Here is a 19,732-nt window from a genome sequence, read left to right on the forward strand (position 1 = left end):
CTTTGGACAAGCTCAGGCTAATCCTGGTGGATATTTACAGGTCTCTAAACTGTGTATTTCACTTAGCACTTACCTCTTTAGTATAGGCACTCACTACAATGATGGGAGGGGTTCTCCCATTGCTAGAGTTAATTCATGAGGCCTGCAGAAGAATTCTTCATCGACCTAGCGCTGTCTACACCGGGGGTTAGGTTGGCTTAGCTACGGCTCTCGGGGGGGGGGGGGGGATTTTTCACACCCCTGAGAGACAGCTATGCCAAGGTATGTTTTCAGTGTCGACCAGCCCTAGTTTTGGGCTAGGGAAGTAAGAAAAGTAAGAAGCACCAAAGCCTAGGGCAGCAGCACACCTTTTGAGACAGGGAACGATGGGCAAAGTTCACTGGAGAGAAGACTCTGCCTTTTGTTGTACATGGTACGTAATATATGAGGCTACGGTCTTGGCTTGCAAAATGACTGTCCCAAAAGGGTCTTGTATCCATGACTTGAGATTGACGCTCGCTAGACCAGATCCTGAGCTGGTGAAGTCAGTGTAGGTGGAAGGCAGATGTGAGCCACAGAGAGACAAAGCAACGACCCCTTTTAAACGTATTTAATAGTTTTCAAACTTTATTTCATGGTGATTGACGAAAGACACAAGTTAGTAATGGTTATATCATGCTGCTCCTCTACTGTGCATTGCCCTTCAGAATTCATACAGCAGTTCACAATGGTCATTAATTTACCCTAAAAATGAAGCCACGTGGACAGACAAATTGTAAAAAAAATAGCCAACCAAAAGTTAAAAAAAAAAAAAATCAAAACTCAATGTCTTTTTGTACATGGGAGTTATAAATGCTGTTGAAAATAAAGCCGAAGTTAAGTGCACGGCCCTCAGGGAGCGCTGCTGAATCCGATGTTGGGTCAAGATGCTTGACAACAAGGACACAATGTTTTGTTTTAAGGCATTTCCAAGCCCCAGCAAAAGCAGACAGTGTTTTGTTTTGCAGTGACCTTGGCTTCATTTTAGTGGCATTCTGGGAAATGAGCAGCTTCCTCTCTGCACACCCCTCTCCCTCTCCACGGGGGTGGCATCTTCAGCCCTTACTTGCAGCTCAGGAGGTTTCACTGTCCAGCTAACATACGGCAGGAGAGTTTTACATTCCCGCCTTGCCGCCACCCCAGTCCGAGTTAGCCTCTGGCAACCGACACCATGTGCTTCAAGTCCAGTAGTCAGTTTGCTTTACAACACAATCACATTACTCTCCATTGGGACCCACAATATATTTACAGTCGCCACTTAAAATGTGGTATTGCCACACACAAGAAAATACTGGAATCTCCATTGTAGCTCTCAGAAGGCCACGACCTCCACTGAGTCACTAACACTTTGGATTTTTATAGGGGCAGCAACAACGTAGGCGTAGTAGATTTCCACTGGGAAAAATACATCTATGTCTTGCCTGCTGGGACATGAAACAAGGGCTGTTCAGGTGGGATGGAGTTTTTTGTTTCTTTAAGCGGGATTGGGTAAATAAAGCTAGGCAGGGAAAAGAAGAAACACATCAGGCAAGGAATATCAAATGAGCCCCTGCCTCTTCCCCACCCCAAAGAAAGGGAATCACAAGTCCAAGACAGGGCATCTTTTGAGGCCTGGGACACTTTCTAGTCCAGGCGTCTCTGGTGTGAGTTGGTCTGACTTTTGAAATAGTACTCTTGCTTTAGAAGGAGGGGAAAAAAGTGATTTTAAAAGGTATGTCGGTCCCCTTCACCTGCCTTCAGATCTCACCCCACGAAAAGCAGTTGGGTTTCCTGGCTCAGAGTTCAGCCCAGAGAAATGTTATTTTCTTGGGGGGAGGGAGCACCAGCAGGCAGGCCAGAAAACTGCAAAATGGTGGCACCTTTTGCTACAACCGTAGATCACTTTATAAGAGGCAGGATCTTGCAAATTAATGCCCCCTGCTCGGCTGCTCCATAAAATGTGCTTTACACACAGTAAAGCAAAACCCGCCTAGCTCAGGGAGGAAGGAGACGTACCGTATTAGACAGCATCAGTGAGTCCTTCCCACAGACAATGAAACTGAACACAGCAGGTCTAGGGTAATCAGACAGCAAATGTGAAAAATCAGGACATTTTTTTTTCAGGGGAAGGGGGAAATAGTTGTGTATATAAGACAAAGCCCCTTATGTCAGGATGGTCCAGATAATATTGGGAGAGCTGGTCACCCTAAGAAGGTCAGTCCTTTTCAGCATCTTGGTCCTTTTTTCTTAAACAGCCATGTGGGCTTTTTTCTCTTAACAAGAGAATCGGTGTTTGCATACTAATGCGTACATGTAAATAGACACACACACACACTCACTGGGTTCAGAGCTGGAGTTACAGTATTTGCATTATAGCAAATTTTTACAAGGAATGATTTGCATCGTGGAAAATAAAAATAGCTTAAAAAACAACAACCCGACAACCCTGTCTCTTGCCTGTGTAGTAAGGGCCCAATCTTGTTCCCCATTGAAGTTATGGTTTGTATCATGGTTGTGTCTATGGGCCTTGGCCAGGATCGGGTCCCCTGTTGTGCTGGCTGTTGTACAATATGAAGTCAATGGCCAAACACCCATTAGCTTTCAAGGCGTGTAAGCAGAAATTCTTAGAACAGCTGGTCCAAAACCATCATCTCTGTAAATAGAGGACAGGCTGGAAAAGGGAAGTGTGCTTCACATGGATTACAGAGGAAAAGGGCCCTCGGCCTGTGCCCTCAAATCTTGTTGACCTTAACAGATTGGGGGTGGGTGAACCTCGCCGGATCAAGGCCCGGACAGCCAACATACTCTGCAATGTTCTCTCTGGCACAAGAGAGGGCAGGTTTTGGTAAACAGCAAAGACTCGTGGAAAGCGCAGCGAGGCAGTTGGGACATGTCTGGATAAAAATAAAGCCTGGAAATCAGTTTCTCAGCTGCTCCTGCATGCATCCAGGAGGAGGAGAGTGATTAACACATAAAGAAGCTGCTGCCCCTCCTCAGCCAAACGGATAAAAAAACAAACAAACTTGAGTCCAGCGAGTCAGTCGTCAAGGAGGCATGAGACAACCACAGAGCGGCGCTTTCCAACCTGCTACGAGCTGAACTTGGTCTATCTTCCAGCAAGTAGCATTCCCTGACAGAGTATCCCAGAGAAAACCACTTGAGATCCTCACACACTGCCATTACTGACAGAGAGGAAAGAAGGGGATGGATACGAAGCCTGCAAAAGACTTGGTAGATCCTGGCCCAAATGCAACGTGATGTCCCCCTCCCCTGAATGACGACTTCTCTGCTCAGCCAGGAATGAAGGAAGCGGAGCGTGAGATCGCAAAGCAAGGATTCCCCGAAGGCCGCCGTCTTGCCGGCGCCGCGATCCTTGTTTTTCTCCCCCTCGTGGGCGTAAACAAGAACCAACACAAAATAAAAATAAAATAAGAGGGGGGGGGGGGGTGGGAAAAGGCTTCAAGTATTAATGACATTTACAATGAAGGAGGCTACGTGGGTTTGTTCCTCAGTCACTTCCTGGAGACTTGGTTCAGGGCTTGTTCTATGTTGCTGCTGCTCGATCAAAGTCCGACCGATGTGGCTACACTGCAACCAAACAAATAACCAACCAAAAAAACCAACAACAGGTGTTTCCTCCCCCTTTCTCCCTCATCCCCCCCAAAATATAAAAAGCAATAAGTTTACAAAAATAGAAAATAATTACAGCAAGAGGCAGGAGGGGGAAGGGGAAGGAAGGGCCCCTGGGGGGGTTATTTGGCTGAGCAGTGTAATATCGTCTGGTTGTTTAAAGCGTCCTCCACCAGATGCAGTTCTTGGCGGTCGACTATCACGTCCCTTATGCAGCCAATAAAGCCGGTGCTGTAGGCCTTGGGCAGTTTGTGAGCCAGGCTGAGCTTCTCTATTCCCCCTGCAAGAGATGGCATGGACAGATCAGGTAGGGGCACAGAGGATGGGCCGGTCTGTCTAGAGCAGCAGCACAGGAAAGTGACTTTCTCCATCCTGGCACTTGTGCAACGCTGCCTGCGGTGCTGCACAGCTGGGATTCCTTCCTGACCCCTCAGCAAGGAGTGGTTGGTGCCATGAAGCTTAAGAGTTAATTACTAGAGCAGACTGAAATGTTTCACTTGAAAAGTTTTCCTGGCTGGTTTTGCCAAAACTGAATTTGTTTGCAAGTCCAGGAAAATTTTTTTCCTGGAGGGGATTTTTAAAATGAAAATTTACATTTTATATCAGCACTTAGACTTCAAATATTGTTTTGTTTCTTTTTTGTTTGCTGGTGAAAATGCAGTAAAATGGCATTTTAAGTGGAAACAAAATTAATCTTTTGCTTCATGTTGCAATGTTGATCCAAAACAAAACCTGACAGGTTCAGTGGGAAAACACTTTTTCTTTTCAAACTAGAATTTCTTGTGGGAAAGACTTGGGTTTTCCAACCAGCTCTGTTGATGACCCTTCTCTTAACTCCCATGTCGACAAACTATAGAGGGGATACAGCCACCGCATCGTTAAAGGCTGCATTGTCCATTAGGAAACCTTCCTATAACTTTGGCAAGGGAAATTGGTTACAGCTGAAAATGGCACCACTTCCCCCTAATGGCGGATGTGTCTGCAAAGGCTGGAGAGAATGTGTCACGTTGCTTCTTTGTGACAGATCATCAGCAAACACGCCTTGTTGACCATTTCGATCTATCTGAAGACCTCCCCTTACTATCTGAGCACCCCACAATCCTTAAGGTACTGATCCCCCAACATCCGTGAGGTGGGGCAGTGCTGTTATAATCAATTGACAGATGGGGAACCGAGGTACAGAGAGGCTAAATGACTTGCCCAAACACGGTGGCAGAACAGAGACCTGAACACAGGGCTCCAGAGTCTGACGCTACCACGCCAACGAGTGGTGCAAAATGGCTCACTGCACTGGGGGAAGACCATGGGGTGTAATTAAGCAGGGTTAATAGTATTTGTTGTGGGTCATTTTCGACCCTGTCCTGCCCCCCTGGATGTGAACAAACAGTTCTGAGGTCAAGTCCTGCTCTCACCCACGTCAATGGGCATTGTTGCCATGGGTTTCAGTGGGGGCAGGATCAGAAACAACGAGCCAAATTCTCTGCTGTCACAAGTCCACTGGATTTGGCAGAGAATTTGGCCCCACAGGTGTATATGCCTGTAGGTTATCTTCTGTTGATGGGCTGCATCTTGATAAGGACAAACGGATATTTGTAGCAGGGTCACTGCCTCCAGAGCACCACTCCCTCCCCCCCCCCCGCATGGGGTGGCCCTTCAGCATCCCTGGAGCTGCCCAGACTTTACAATGACTCCCCGGGGAAGTGCCCAGTTCTGGGTCTCCCTCTCTCTGCCCAGGGTGATGACATTCCGCCCCCCAACTGGAATGGCAGGGAGGGTGTTCGGATACTGGCGCGTGCAAGAGACCGTTTTCAAAGGCAGCGGTGGTGAAATGTTTTTAAGAAAGGAGCCATTATTTGACATCGGGACACAATTCTCTGTCAGCGAAGCGGCTGGAGGAAAAAGCACAGGGCCAGAGAGTATTTCCATCATCGACTTCCCAACTGGACATGACGACATGGACATCTCTGGCACATGTGGGGAAGCCAACTCCTCCTGCTACCTTGCTGTATGGAGAATGTTCCTTTAACAGGGGCCTGCCAAAGATTCCTCAGGAGGAGTGTGGCATAGGTGGGAACAGACGCTTGATTTTAAGGGGTAGGCACCCACCAGGCGAACCCACAGTGCTGCCGGTACAATTTCTGTACTTGGTTAGACTAGCTGTCGAAGGAGGTTAATGCTTGTGTCCAGTTCTTTGAGATTTACAGAGGAAAATGTGCTATCCCTTTAATGGTACAGCAGTACCTATGGCACAAAGCAGCCATCACCTTCTCCAGCGCTGTGGCCCATCCCACTGATTTACGCCAGGGCTGATATTTTCAGACAACTAGGGGATTTAGGACTCAGTTCCCATTGGGGTTAATGGGAACGGTGTGTCTAACCCTTCTTGAGGGCTTGGAGACTCTCTGCTTTGTGGTACAGAAGAGAATTTAATTATTCCTTCCCGCGTTCAACTTACCCAGCCAAAGGGCTCCGTCGGTGTCTAGCTGAGTTGCTCCAAGAGGGGAAGAACCAGTTATGGGGGCTTCGTTGCCAACCTGCAAGGAGCCATCTCTGTGTACTCTATTCCCAGAAAAGAGAGAGGGACACTCAGTAAAGGGGCCTGGAGCAGCGCTCTGCCTTAGCCTGACTAGGGATGCTGCAGATGGCTCCACCACCATGCATCAGCCCCCTGCTTTCTGTGCTGTCTTTGGACCACTGCATAACTTGATTTCTCCTGCCAGCACTCCTGCACTATCCCCTGCAGCGACTCCTCCTGGGAGAGGCTGGTATGACAAGCAAGGTGAGCTCTCTCCTCCAGCCTGCCTTTATGCGGGGGGTCCTGCTGCAAGCTGATGTCCCATGCAAAGCTCTCCAACAGCCCCTGCTTCCTAATACTCCCTCCAGACTCATCAGCAGAAACCACTGGCATTCCAGCCATGCGAGCAGCTCACCACTCCCCTCATCACCAATATAAATAAAAACCACAGAAGGCCCAACACGAACAGAATTCCAAGCCCTTAGCCGGCTAAAATAAAAGGCACGGACGGGAGTACTTCCTTGAGCCTGTCCCTTTGGCATTTCCTAGAATCTAGGGCAGGCAAGTCAAGGCACGCACCCCTCCAACGCCGCATTGGCCGAATACCGCTCCTCTATTATTATCTATAGGGCTCAGTGACCCACGGAGACCGCAGGGACTGGCTCCAGGGTCATGACTCAGGTGCCCTAGACGTGACCCAGCCCAGCTCATGCCCAGCCGTGAGCATACTGTCTGCAACCCCACCAGCCCTTACCCCCCCTGCCTCCCCGAACCTCCTCACCTGTACGCTTTGATTTGAATCCACTGGTTCGTGTTCACTGGCACCGTGGAACGCAAGACAACTGGCTTGGAGCCAAGGTCATAGGTCATCTGCACATAACCATCCACTACGGCCAGGGCGATGTAATCCGACCGCTCCAGCCCCTTCCCGCTCCACAGGATCAGACCCTGGGTGGCTTCCGTCTTGATGCTCAGTTCAAAGTGGTTCTCCTGCAAGGCCTTCTCGCTGCACCAAGGGGCCGGATGGGGGAGGGAAGACAGGCCTGAGTCAGGAAGGGGACTACTGAAGCAATGGGCAGCCCCCCACTCGGGCAGAGAGGCAGGTGGCCAGCCCACCAGAGCAACATGCGCCTCTGCTTCCAGGCAGGTCACCGCCCTGGTGGTTTACCCCGGCTAGCCTCTGGAACAAGGCACGGGGAGCGTGTGTGTGTGTGTGTGTGTGTGTGTGGGGGGGGGGTTATACACCTATCTGCAGTACGTGATGGATCTCCGACACAGGCAAGTCACAAGGCCTGACGCGCTGTTTGCAAAATGGGATAAGAGGAGAGGCAGGGGCTGAAGCAGCCCGCCGCAGCCCCATCTTAGCCCCTGCTAAAGGCCCGAGACACACGAGCTTTGCCCGGGGTTTCGGCTGGTGCGCAGGCCCTGGGGAATGGCCAGGAGGGGGGGCCGGGCAGGCCCCAATTCTGCTATCGAACACGGCTTCACGCACCGCAGCCTTTGCCAAGGCGAGTTCAGTACAAAGGAGGCTCTGTCAGCTGGACTAGAAGTGCCATGGGGAGGCGTCAGCTGGGGCTGATGCCATTTTGCCCTTCACTAGCAAGTTCCCTGGGTCCGGCCAGAGGAGACATCATTCCACCTGCTGGTGCCACACACGAGGGAAGGACCCCCCCAACACCGCTGCCCCCTCACCCCCAGAGCCCCAGGGTCGTCCTCTGCCCTGACTCACAGGATGCCAGCAGGGAGCAGCACCGGGCCGGCCCTGCAGACGATGGAGTGGCCCTGTGTCAGAGTGCCTTCTCGAGCATCCAGAAATAGCACCAAAGGGTTAATGGCGAGACCATCAGACGTCTCCATAGCAACAAAAGTCGATGTGGCTTGAACCTCCCCCAGTGACTTGGACTGACACCCACCCAGGGAAGAGAGGCATAATGGGAGCTGGAGGGAAGGCTGCACTTTGAACCTGGGGCAACAGAGACATTCTCCTCCTAAAACCAGTGCATTACTGGGGCCAGCCTATCCCCCAACAGAATCCACATCTCCGCTCAGTCACTCCTGGGGTGGGATACAATACCCCAGCCCCGTTCCTGCCACTGGCTACAGCACTGAGCGACTGGCCACGTTGCCGCTGCGGTTACAGGTGGCTATAAGTGCTGGGTTTCCCTCTCTGTTCTCCCAGACCCGTGTGCACACAGAACACCAGACAAAACAGAGAGCCGCAGGGAGAGCATTTTATTCCCAAGGGACGCTGCAGCCGAAGAGCCAGATGGCAGCTCTGGGCGAAGCCCGCATCACCAGCAATATGACCCAGCCTCCCCACTAAGCTGTGGGCATTTGCTCTATCAAGCGTTTGCTTGGTGGGTGAGTTACTGTGGAAAGGCAGATCCAGAGCGGGTAAATGACTTGCTCCAGGACACAGAGCTGTAGCCCCATCTCCTGAGTCCTCGTCCTGTGCTGTATGGGCCCCCCACCTCCCCGCCTTGCCTTTATTTCAGGCTCTCGCAGGCTGCGAACCATCGTCCCTTATCAATAAAAAGCCAACCGTTCAGACACGCACGACAGACAGACGGAGAGGCCAACAGAGCAGCCACACCAGAGCGCACGAGACACGAGAGCAGAAGGCGGGCGGAGACTCACCTGCGATCCGGGGCATAGTCCAGCGCTTCGGGACTTAGAAGCAGGAAGAAAGGGGAGGCATGCCATAAGCGCCAGAGGAGAAAAAAGAAAACCACCCGCCTGGCTCGCGGGAGGCCCCGGGTGCGGTGCACGGCCCTGCCTGGCTCAGGGCAGCTTCTCACCCTGAGCACAAAGCCTGGGGAACGGTCTCTAGAGGGAATCAAATGTCCTTTGGGGCCGCCTGGATTTCCTGACACCCACGGGGGTGAATTCTCAGGACTCCGGGAAGCAGGGACATGGCATGTCTGACCCACACAGGAACGCGGAGCCCGCTGCATGTTCAGCCTCCACTTTCACTACAGCTTTGCTGTGGATGCTCTGAAGGCTGCCTGTGAAAGGGGGGAGGCCAGGCAGCAAGGTACTATTTCAAGGCAGGACTGGAGAGGGTGCTGCAAGGGGTCCTGCTAATTACACAGCTGCTTTTGCTACTGGTACGTATTTGCATCAAGAAACCCCTCAGAGATTCAAACTGTCCAATCCAGACTGGCTGACACAGGGCAAGAGAGGGTTTGCATGGCTCAGGGGATGGGCAATAGGAGATGGAGCCTTTTGCATCTAGCCCAGAGTGGCAGCAGATCCCACCCAACCGGTCTTTAGTGGTGGATCTTGGTACAGTTTGTCATAGACAGGTGTCTGCATCAGCAAGATCGGCCCCTTGTTGGCTGTCTGATGAGCGGCCAAGGCCTGAATGGCTGAGGAGCAAACTCTGGGTCAGGGCTGGGACACTTTGGCAGGGCTGCGTGGGGGAAATCCTGTCCTGCTCACACGAGGGGCCAGTCTCAGGGTCTGAAGTCAAGGGCATTTCATGCCCAGCATGACACAGCAAGGCAACTGTGTCATTAGCAACAGCTCCGCGTGGCCAGCATGCCTCCAACCTTTACATACTGAGGTAGAAGAATCTGGTTTCTAGCCATCAGACCTTATGGGCAACTCTGCAGAGCACGCCCCGAGCGGCGCCAGCGAGTGTCTACTGCCAAATCCCAGCTGGAGAAGCGTTAAGCTCCACTGCCGGTTGAATGCCCAGGTGAGTGGGCACTGGCTGGCACCGCTGTGGAACAGCTCCCCAAGCAAGCCGGGAAGCAGTGACCCTTTCTCATTTGGGGCAGGGCAGAGAGGTAGCAGCGTTCCACTACCCTACGAGTGTGCATCGCTCCTCCTGGCACAGCGGGGTAGCCTGGCTTCCAGCTGCATGGCAAAGAGACTCGGCATGCTGCCAGCTGGACGGCTGCTGGGAGATGCGGGGCTCACATCATGTAGCCGGTGAGGGGGCCAGGCTCCTGTGAGGATGCCCCCGGCTGCTCTCAGCATGCAGCGTCAGTCAGGCTGCTTTGCTTTCCGCCTCCCTCAGTGCAGGCATGCATGCATGCATGCAGGTTCTCAGCCTCCGAGCCCTCCTTCCAATTCCTGGCCTGGAGAGAATGAGGTGGGACGGGGATGCACCAGACAGCTTGCGCCCCGCACCCCCAAACACACACACAACAGAGAATGCAACTGGATGAGCCATTGCTGCTTCCAAGGGATCAGGTACCCCCCACTTCTGCTCCCAGACAACCAGCAAATAAGCAGCCGTCAAGAATCCTCTCTCCCAGCCAAACCTTGGCACCAAGGAGCCCCTCCCTGCATGTTACCCAGTGGGCAACTGGGCTACGTTCCCTGGGGTGGCAGGAGCTCAGGGCCTGGCTCTGCACACCCTCCCTCCAGCTTTACACTGCATGGACTCACTCCGGATCCACACTGGTACAAGTGGGCGCAGAATCAGGCTCCCAGAGGGTCCACCCTGCTCACTGCTTCACCCCTTCACTGCTGACTGAAGAGATGCTTGACAAAGGATCCCCTGCTCACTTCCCCGCTAGCCCCCATGCCCATTGCCCTGAACACATCTGCGCTGATGGAGCTAACCCGCACACACCACTGGCATAAAGTCTGGCCCCCCTGAAGCCAATGGCAAAAGCTCCCATCCAGGGCCGGCTCCAGGGTTTTGGCCGCCCCAAGCAGCCAAACAAACAAACAAAAAAAAGTCACGATCGCGATCTGCGGCGGCAATTCGGCGGGAGGTCCTTCGCTCCAAGCAGGAGTGAGGGACTGTCAGCCAAATTGCCGCCGAACTGCTGGACGTGCCGCCCCTCTCCGAAGTGGCCGCTCCAAGCACCTGCTTGGTAAGATGGGAGCCGGCCCTGCTCCCATCCACTTCAATGAGGGCAGCGTCTCAGCCCTGCATTCTGAGCCCAGCCCCTCGCTCCTTCTCTCAGCTCCTCACCCTGCCAGTGAAACGCAAGTGGTGCCCACTGCAAAGCTCTGTTCTTCCCAGGTGCTGGATGAGAGATTCCCAGCAGCTGTCGTCTCCCTCAAACACCGCTCGCTATCTGGCTGCGTGGAACGGGGCTCGGGGTCAAGGAGGGAAGCCCAGGGCGGGGGATGGCAATCTATGTGCAGTGGTGGAGGGCAGATGGCTGACAGTGAGGAGGGGTGTGTGTGAACTACTTACGCTGGGATCTCATTGGTCAGTTGGCTTGAAAACAAAGAAACAAGGACATTCAGAAGAGACAGACAGACAGACAAAGAGCAACAAGCAACGGGGGTGTTAGCAGTGGTAGGTGGGGGAGCAGAGTGGGAAGAGGGCAGAGAGTAATTAGTTATCTGGTTCCAGAAATGCTGAATGGTCCCCAGAGCTGGGAACTAGCTGGACTAGCTCCAGGAACCATGAGGCTGAGGAACAGCTAGGAAACTAGTTGAGATGCCCTTTGGATAAAACCAGCGGCTGAGCTACCCTGATGTGGATTGGACAAGTCGGTCACTGCTGGGGGCTTGGTGGGGTCTCACAGGGTCAGCCGCAGGTGGGCAGCACCGCCCGGCTGACAGCGCATTGTTATTAGCTGCCCACAATGCTCTACTGAGTGTGAGAGAAAACCCCCCAACGGGCCAGTAAAACAAACGGACGGGCCAGAATCAGGAGGCACCGGGATAAAATTCTAGACAGAACTCCCGAAGTCAACGGAGGGGTGCCAGGCAGGGCTGGCTTTAGGCCAATTCCACCAATTCCCCCGAATCGGGCCCCGCGCCTGAGAGGGCCCCGCGCCCAGTGGCAGGGCTGCCCAGAGTGGGGGGCAAGTGGCAGAGAATCCCTTCCCTGGCTAGAGGTGCCTTTTTAATTTTTACTCACCCGGCGGTGCTCCGGGTCTTTGGCGGCACTTTGGCGACGGGTGCTGCCAAAGACCCGGAGCGAATGAAGGACCTGCCACCAAAGACTAGGAGCACGGCCTGGTGAGTACAAGTCCCACATGTTTTTTTTTACTTAGTTATTCCTGTCAGGGCCCCGTCGAAACCGTTCGAATTGGGCACCACACTTCCTAAAGCCGGCCGTGGTGCCAGGGATGACTTTGGTCCAGGTGTGTTTGGAAGATGCCAAACAGCGACACCCGCGTAGTACAGATGGCCCCTAGCAGCATCATCGCGGCACAAACAGCCAGTGAGAGAATGACAGGGTCCCAGGGGAGTTAGTTTAAACCATCAGCTTGAAAACAAAGGGCCCAATTCTGCCCTCAGTCAGTGATCCATTTCAATGGAGTTGCAGAAGCAGAACGGAGGGTAGAATTGACCCCACTGTTTGGGATGGAGCTGTCAGGGGAAATGCTGCCCTCAGCTACATCCTGGCTGCTCCATTGGACTCAGGAGTGCAGGGGTGTAACTGAGATCCGAATTTGGCCCACAGCATATTAAATGGAAACAAATTCTTCAAATCCCAGCCTGCAGCAGCCAGCTGAAATTCCTGTGTGGGAGGAGAGCTCGGGGACACTGTGGATTGACAGCACTAGCATCAATGTTAAGCATTAGCTTAAAAAAGAGAAGGTTAAGGGGTGACTTGATTACTATCTACAGGTACCTACGTGGGGAACAAATATTTAATAACGGGCTCTTCAGTCTAGCAGAGAAAGGCCTAACATGATTCAGTGGCTGGAAGCTGAAGCTCGACAAATTCAGACTAGAAATAAAACATCTATTTTTAACGGTGAGAGTCATTAGCCACTGGAACAATTTACCCATGGCAGTGGTGGATTCTCCTTCACTGACCATTTTAAAATCCAGCGGGGATGTTTTATTTAAAAGCTCGGCTCTAGGGGTTAGTGTGGGGCAGTTCTCCGGCCTGGGCTCGGTAGGAGGGCAGACTAGACAATCACAATGGTCCCTTCTGGCCTCGGAATCTATGAATTTCGGATCTGCAAACCTGGCTTTGGATTTGGCTTCCGGTCACCCGCACAGGGGAGCCTGGGCCCTGCAGCCTAGTCCCTGATGGACGTTTGGCTACATCACAAGCCACACGAGTAATCATTGGGAGCCAGCCAATGATGAGGATAGGAAATTTACAGTAAGGAGCCTATAGTTTCCCCAGCCCCGTACCCATTAGTCAGTTATACAGTACAATATCGGCCTCTGGGGTGCAGACCAGGCCAGGTCCCGGCAGAACGCTGGCCAAGGACAGTCTCTGACAGCTGGCAAGCAATGAAGCCTGGTGGGAAGGGCGGGAAGAGTTCTCAGCAGCACCGCTGGATCCTGGGATCTCCTCCTGGCCTCCTCCATTCCAGGGGGATTGGGGCAGAGCGGAGCTGGGCTGAGCCTAAACCCTGCATCTGAAAAGCCCTGAACTGTGAATTCTGCAGGTAGGGCCCATTCTGCCGGGTGTTACAGCCAAGTCTGGGAAAGGGGGGGGAGGGGGGAGTCTGTTCCATAAGGGAGACAGACACAGAAGGAGACTGACAGTGACTGGAGACCAAGACATACAGAGATAGGAGAGCACAGAAAGATGGGGAGCAGGCCCCTGGGAGAGCTGGGTGGCCGTGCTGTAGAGGTCCCTTGCTGCAGGAGTGTTTACACGGCAGCTCCTGATAGGGACAGAGCTCCCACTCTCGCTATTCTGCACCCTTAGGACTGCCCAAACTGACTGGGGGATGTCACTCGTCCTCGAAGCTGCAGGACCCTCTCGCTCCCCTCAGCCTGCGAGGTTTGCAGGGTACAGTCCCAGATCAGTTCTGGGTGTCATAACACATTGTTGCTATTGGGCGCTGACTCACTCCCAGACTGGATGACTGATCTGGGCCAGTAACTCTGGAGAGTGGATCCCGCCCAGCTTAGGGACTGCGCATGCACCAGACCTCCAGACAGCAGCTGAGCGGGAAATCCACCAACCTAACTCATGAGCAAAAATGTCCATGTTTGGGTGTCTTGTGGGACGGGACTGAAGGGGAGGAAAAGACCAGACCAGGAGAGGGTGATGGGTGAAATCGCAGCTCTGCCCACCCCAGGTCTGAGCACTTAGCTCCCACCAGTACCTCCCCCCCCTCGATTTAACCTCCCCAAACCTCAGTCCAGCTCACCTCTTTGTCACGGCATTGTGGTACTCCAGGTAGGTCTTGCCATCAAAGGCAATGGCCTCCGAATCTCCTGCTGCCTTCTCGATGATCACTGCAGGCGGGGAGAGAAGCAGAAGCAGGGATCACGACACTATCGGTGCATCTCCACAGAGCAATAATAAACCGGCCCGACACAGAGCGCTCCCGACGGGTCCAGGGCACCTAGCAAACTCGCCTGCTCCTGGGGTTCGTTAGGAACTTGACGCCCTGAGCAAGTCCTTGGCTCCCACACCTTTTGGGCGACCAGGGGCCAGCGTGCGGAGCGAGGTCAGGCCAGTTTAGGGCCTACCAGCCAGGTTATTTGACATCCACAGCCTCGCTTGGTTTTGAGGCAGAGGCGAGTGAAGCAGGGTAGCCTGGTTTGGGGAGCTGGGTTTATATAAAACCAAAGAGGAGTGAACTAGAGAGCGACCATCTATTTCCTAAGCACCGAACCCCAGATCTTCACACTGCTCCTCTCAGCGCGGCCATGCTGAGGTCTGATTTTAAGAAGTACCATAAGGGTAAGTTTCAGGAGAGTCAATGGGACTCGGGCTTCTAAGTCAGCTAAGCAGGGTGACACCTACAGATCCTTACAAGCCAGGGCCGGCGAGTGCACTGCTCCTGTACAAAGCCACCGCAAAAGACCCAGTTCCTGCCCCAAGGAGCTTACAGTGGGGACGGATGACAGTCCAGCCTCACCGTGCACAGGGAGAGCCAGAGGACGGGGCTTCCTTTGGTTAACTCAGTGGGCCACGTTTTCACTGACGCGCCTCATGTAAAACGCTAGCAGCCGCAGGGCACGCTGCTCTCACCCGGTCATATCCTGTAATTCTAGAGCATGGCCAGGCCACGGGACCCGAAGGCCCTTGCCCAGGAACATGAGTGGCACCAACGAGACTAAAACCCCAGCCGTGGCCTGAGAGTTTCCAGCCGGTTGCCATCGGCGCTCTGCAGAGCCGGGCTAATGGGCGAGGCCACTGCCGTCTGGCCCAGGCCCGCTTCCCGCCAGCCTCACCTTTCTCGCAGCGTGCCCCAGAGAAGCCCCTCTGGCAGGCGCACTCGTAGCTCTCTAGCCGGGGGGTGCACATGCCTCCGTTCTGGCAGGGGTTGGGTTTCTGGGAGCAGGGGTGGGAGCGGAAGGCAGAGATCTCAATGGCGCTGTGGATGTTCTCTTCCTTCAGGATCGGGATGCCCTTAATGGAGATCTGAAAGGTGGGGGGGGGGGGGCACAGGGAGGGAAGCCAGAGGCAGTATGAGGGTTACACTCCACTCCCAGCTGGGGTTTGAAGTGAGGGTGGGCACAAAGAAAGGAGGGTACGTACAGAGTCCATCCCAAGAAGGACATGGAAATTCAGCTCATCACCTCCTGCACCAGGGGAGGCCAACCTGTGGCTCTGGAGCCACATGCGGCTCTTCGGAAGTTAACATGCGGCTCCTTGTACAGGCACCGACTCCGGGGCTGGAGCTACAGGCGCCAACTTTCCAATGTGCCGGGGGATGCTCACTGCTCAACCCCTGGCTCTGCCACAGGCCCTGCCCCCACTGCACCCTTCCCGCCCCCTCCCCTAACCTGTAGTGCCCTCGCTCCTCCCCCTTCCCCCCCCAGAGCCTCCTGCATGCCACAAAACAGGTGCGGGGACGGGGGATCTGATGGGGGGGCACTGCTGACGTATTACTGGGGCTCTTTGGCAATGTCCATTGGTAAATTCTGGCTCCTTCTCAGGCTCAGGTTGGCCTCCCCTGCCCTAGAATGAACTTCCCAGAGCCTGGTATGTCCCCCTGGCATGGCCCTCAAGAACACGCCCTGCCCTCCCCCGGCTGAGCATGCATCACCATGCTGCAAAATGTCCCCCGGTGCTTGGGGGGGCAGGATGCCCCCTGGCCTGTCCTAAGGCTCCTGTGACTTCTACAATGGTGGCACAGTGGGGTACTAGGGACGGAAGGGCTGCCAACCATTGGGTCCTCGCTGCTGGGTGCCCGCGCAGGGCTCTCCTCGAACCCACAGTCTTACCCTCTGCACGGCTCCGTCAAAGCTGGTGGAGATGGCCGCGGCGCGCGCCAGCTTGCTGAAGTCGGGCGCTCCCCCCACGTAGAGGGGCTCCTTCAGATTCAGGGAGGTGTGAGGAACCTGGGGGCGGGGGAAGAGGGCGAAAGGTGAACCCGGGACCAGGATGCGGAGAGGGAGTGTGAATGGCCCAGCCCTGCATCCTAGCAGGGGAGGCAAGTGGGGCACTAGCTGCACCAGCTGCCCTGTGTGGACTGGCAGGAGCCAGGGAAGGCCGCTCGAGATGGAGAAGGGGATTTAGCGCAGCTCAAGGGCCTGGCCTGGTAAGAAGGAGGAGACATCAGCCCCCTCCCTACCCTGACTGAAGCCAACGGTCCCTCACCCAAGGGAAGAGACCCCCTCATTGGGGGCAGACACACAAAGGGGGAACAAGTATCAGGGGGTAGCCGTGTTAGTCTGTATCTACAAAAACAACAAGGAGTCTGGTGGCACCTTAAAGACTAACAGATTTATTTGGGCATAACCTTTCGTGGGTAAAAACCTCACTTCTTCAGATGCATCTGAAGGGGGAACATTACAGGGAGGAATTCAACATCCCTCCAGAAACTACCATCTCCCCATGGACCTACAGGGTCACCCTCCTCTAGTGTTGCCAACCCTCCAGGGTTGTCCGGGAGTCTCCAGGAATTAAAGATGAATCTTTCATTAAAGATTATGTCATGCGATTAAAACCTCCAGGAATATGTCCAGCCAAAATCGGCAACCCTACCCTCCTCTCCCATGCACTTCTACCGCCCTCTGCTGGCCACCCTTAAATGCTACAGCTGAGAACACAGCTCTTTTGGCCAACCTTCCCCCTCCCCTCCCCCCCCGGCTCTCTCTCTCTCTCTCTCTCTTTATTGAGAGGCTTTCCTGTGGCCCTATTGCCACAGAGGCTGGACACAGTAATAAATGGAGCCTCCTAGCAAGGAAGAATTATCGCCTCTCTGTTTACAGACGGAGGAATGGTACAGCCGAGACTGGAACTCATGCTGCTGGATTCTATCCTTGCAATCCCTGGCGCAGCAGAACCAGTGCAGTTGAGATAGCCGGGGCTTGCTGAGCCGCTGGTTAGACCACATAGCAAACCAGGCGTCTGGCCAGGCTCCAGCCACTGCTCTGGCTGGGTAACTTTAGGACAAGTCTTTCCAGAGCCAGATTTGCTCTGTGGGCCCCCAGCGCTGCTCGTGCCTAGGGATGCTGCATAGAGAACATGCACCCTGTGGAGCTGAGCCCAGCATTCATGCCACGGCACTGGAGAGGTGCTCTATGCACATTGGCACCAAGTCAGGGTCTGGAATTGAAAGGGCTGGGGGAAAGTGGGGTGGCTGCAGGAACAGGGCGTCTGAGCTGTGCTCCCCCTGAGTCCGACTGCCATGTTCTTACATGCCAGTAAAAAGGAAAGGAATTCAGTTCTGATGAAGGTACCAGATAGACTCCCCTGGAGAGTGGAGGCCTCTAGGTCTGTTCGTGACCTGAGACTTCAAATACAGTAGAACCTCAGAGTTACGAACTGACCGGTCAATCACACACCTCATTTGGAATCGGAAGTACGCAATCAGGCAGCAGCAGAGACAAAAAACAGCAAATACAGTACAGTGCTGTGTTAAACATAAACTACTAAAAAAATAAAGGGCCAGTTTTAAAAAAAAGATTTGACAAGGTACAGAAATGGTTTCAGTGCTTGTTTCTTTTAAATTAAGATGGGTAAAAGCAGCATTTTTTTCCCTTCTGCATAGTAAAGTGTCAAAGCTGTATTAAGTCCGTGTTCAGTTGTAAACTTTTGAAAGAACCACCATAACGTTTTGTTCAGAGTTACAAACAACCTCCATTCCCGAGGTGTTCGCAACTCTGAGGTTCTACTGTAAATAAATATTGACACGCTCTGGTTATGGCATATGTGTAACCACTGCCCCCTCTTGGACAGAATCAGAACTGATCGTTTGTGTGTCATAGGCCCCAAACAGCAAATAACTATAGGGAAAGTCTCTTTTAGTTCGCACAGCACGAGTTTGCAGTCTCAGAGCAGGAGGATCTGAGTTCTATCCTTGCTGTCACCATAAAGCCCATGGTGGGCAGCTTAACAACACCTAGAAAGTCCCAAGTAGTGGCCACAACATTTATCATTCACAACGCAGCAGTGGAAGTTTGCCACCCGGCCGGCCAAGACGAGGTTATATTAATCACTAACTAACACTTTGCAGAGTTAAAACAAGAAGGAATGACCAGATTACTGAAATGTGTCGAAATCAAATAGAACTCACTGAAATTAACGAAGGAAAAGAAACAAAAATGTGTCTAGTCTACAGAACCCAGAGTGGGGCTGGTCCGACGGAGAGGGTGGGCGGATGGAGACGAGCATGGATCACTCGGGTTCGAATGGAGGAACGTAAAACAACATGTCGATGGCATATGAGATGGAAGCACGGTGGGTTATACTTATCTTTACCTTACGGGATTTCTGAAATCCAGACAGCAGGGGAGGGAAAAATACGAATGAAAATCAAAAGGGAGAGAGAAAGAGAGAAACAGGAGATCAGTGGGGTTCCGTCATAGCACGCAGAGCTGCAAGCGCATTGGCTAACGTCCGTTCCCTCGTTAGCAGGCAATTAAGACAGGGAAGATGCAGAATGGAGTGGCAGACGGTGCTGCTGTCCTGCCAGGTGAAACGCTGCTTTAAAAAGGGCAACTTTAATACCAAAGGAAGCTTGAAAAGGGAACAAAAGGAGCATTTATGGAAATCAGACAGCCCGTGGCACCCTGCGTCCCCTTTGCTAGCGAGGAGAGAGCGGTGTTGGGGGAATCAAAGAGCTCTCGTCCTGCTGCAGGTGCATAATGGTCCCACGTTTTAACGGGCATCAGTCTTGACATGGGGGAGCTCACAAAGGAGGGCACAAATCCAGCCACTTGATTGAACAGTGGAGAGGGAACAATGCCCGGCTTTAAGTTACAGCTAGGCACAACCCACTGCCTCTAAGCTGTAGTCTAAGTCCAGATGGGCACAGACTACCCAGCCTATACTACAGGCAGGCATGGACCACCCATACTCAACTCCCTTGAGGCCTATGAAAGGTCAGCTCTAAGCCCTGAGACTCGGTCCCATCTTTAGTTTAAACCCAGGTGACTTTGGTAATAAGTGGATGTCAGGAGAGCATCCAAAGCGAAGCAGGCAATCAAACCGGATGAGGTTCCCCCCAGTATCAAAGTCTCTCTTGTTGGAAGGTTTATATCCTTCGTTCTTAGAAACTAGAAGCTTGGGAGAAGAGAGCTTGGGGTTGCTGTCCCAGCTCCTCCACTGGGAATAGCGTGTGCGCGCAAGACCAGGGCAAAGGCTTGTGTCCGACACTATCCGTGGAAAACACAGCCTCGCTCATTTCATCAGGAAGTCTGCATTCCATGCGTATCATTTCTCCCTGGTACAGGGGGAGGGATGCTGGAGAAGCAACCACTCACTGGGGAAAGGTGAGGTCGGGGGTGAGGAAA

General features: G+C 53.3%; 1 protein-coding gene across 7 annotated transcripts in view; it reads right to left on the bottom strand.

The window, feature by feature from the left end:
* Window positions 1-575: 575 nt before the first annotated feature.
* The window catches only part of AGRN (agrin), a 224,232-nt gene continuing 205,075 nt past the window's right edge, over window positions 576-19,732 (bottom strand). For 3 of the 7 annotated variants that reach the window (XM_034753062.1, XM_034753063.1, XM_034753067.1), the window contains 8 exons: window positions 16,217-16,333; window positions 15,221-15,410; window positions 14,188-14,275; window positions 11,304-11,327; window positions 8,780-8,812; window positions 6,924-7,148; window positions 6,083-6,186; window positions 576-3,907 (listed from right to left, as the gene is read on the bottom strand). In XM_034753062.1, coding sequence (XP_034608953.1) covers window positions 3,750-3,907; window positions 6,083-6,186; window positions 6,924-7,148; window positions 8,780-8,812; window positions 11,304-11,327; window positions 14,188-14,275; window positions 15,221-15,410; window positions 16,217-16,333 — 939 coding nt within the window. In that variant the 3' untranslated portion in view covers window positions 576-3,749. The remainder of the gene's footprint in view (window positions 3,908-6,082; window positions 6,187-6,923; window positions 7,149-8,779; window positions 8,813-11,303; window positions 11,328-14,187; window positions 14,276-15,220; window positions 15,411-16,216; window positions 16,334-19,732) is intronic. The other 4 variants (XM_034753068.1, XM_034753065.1, XM_034753064.1 and 1 more) reach the window with 3 other exon arrangements.

This window comes from Trachemys scripta, chromosome 19 (assembly GCF_013100865.1).
Source record: "Trachemys scripta elegans isolate TJP31775 chromosome 19, CAS_Tse_1.0, whole genome shotgun sequence".
Classification (NCBI taxonomy): Eukaryota; Metazoa; Chordata; order Testudines; family Emydidae; genus Trachemys; species Trachemys scripta.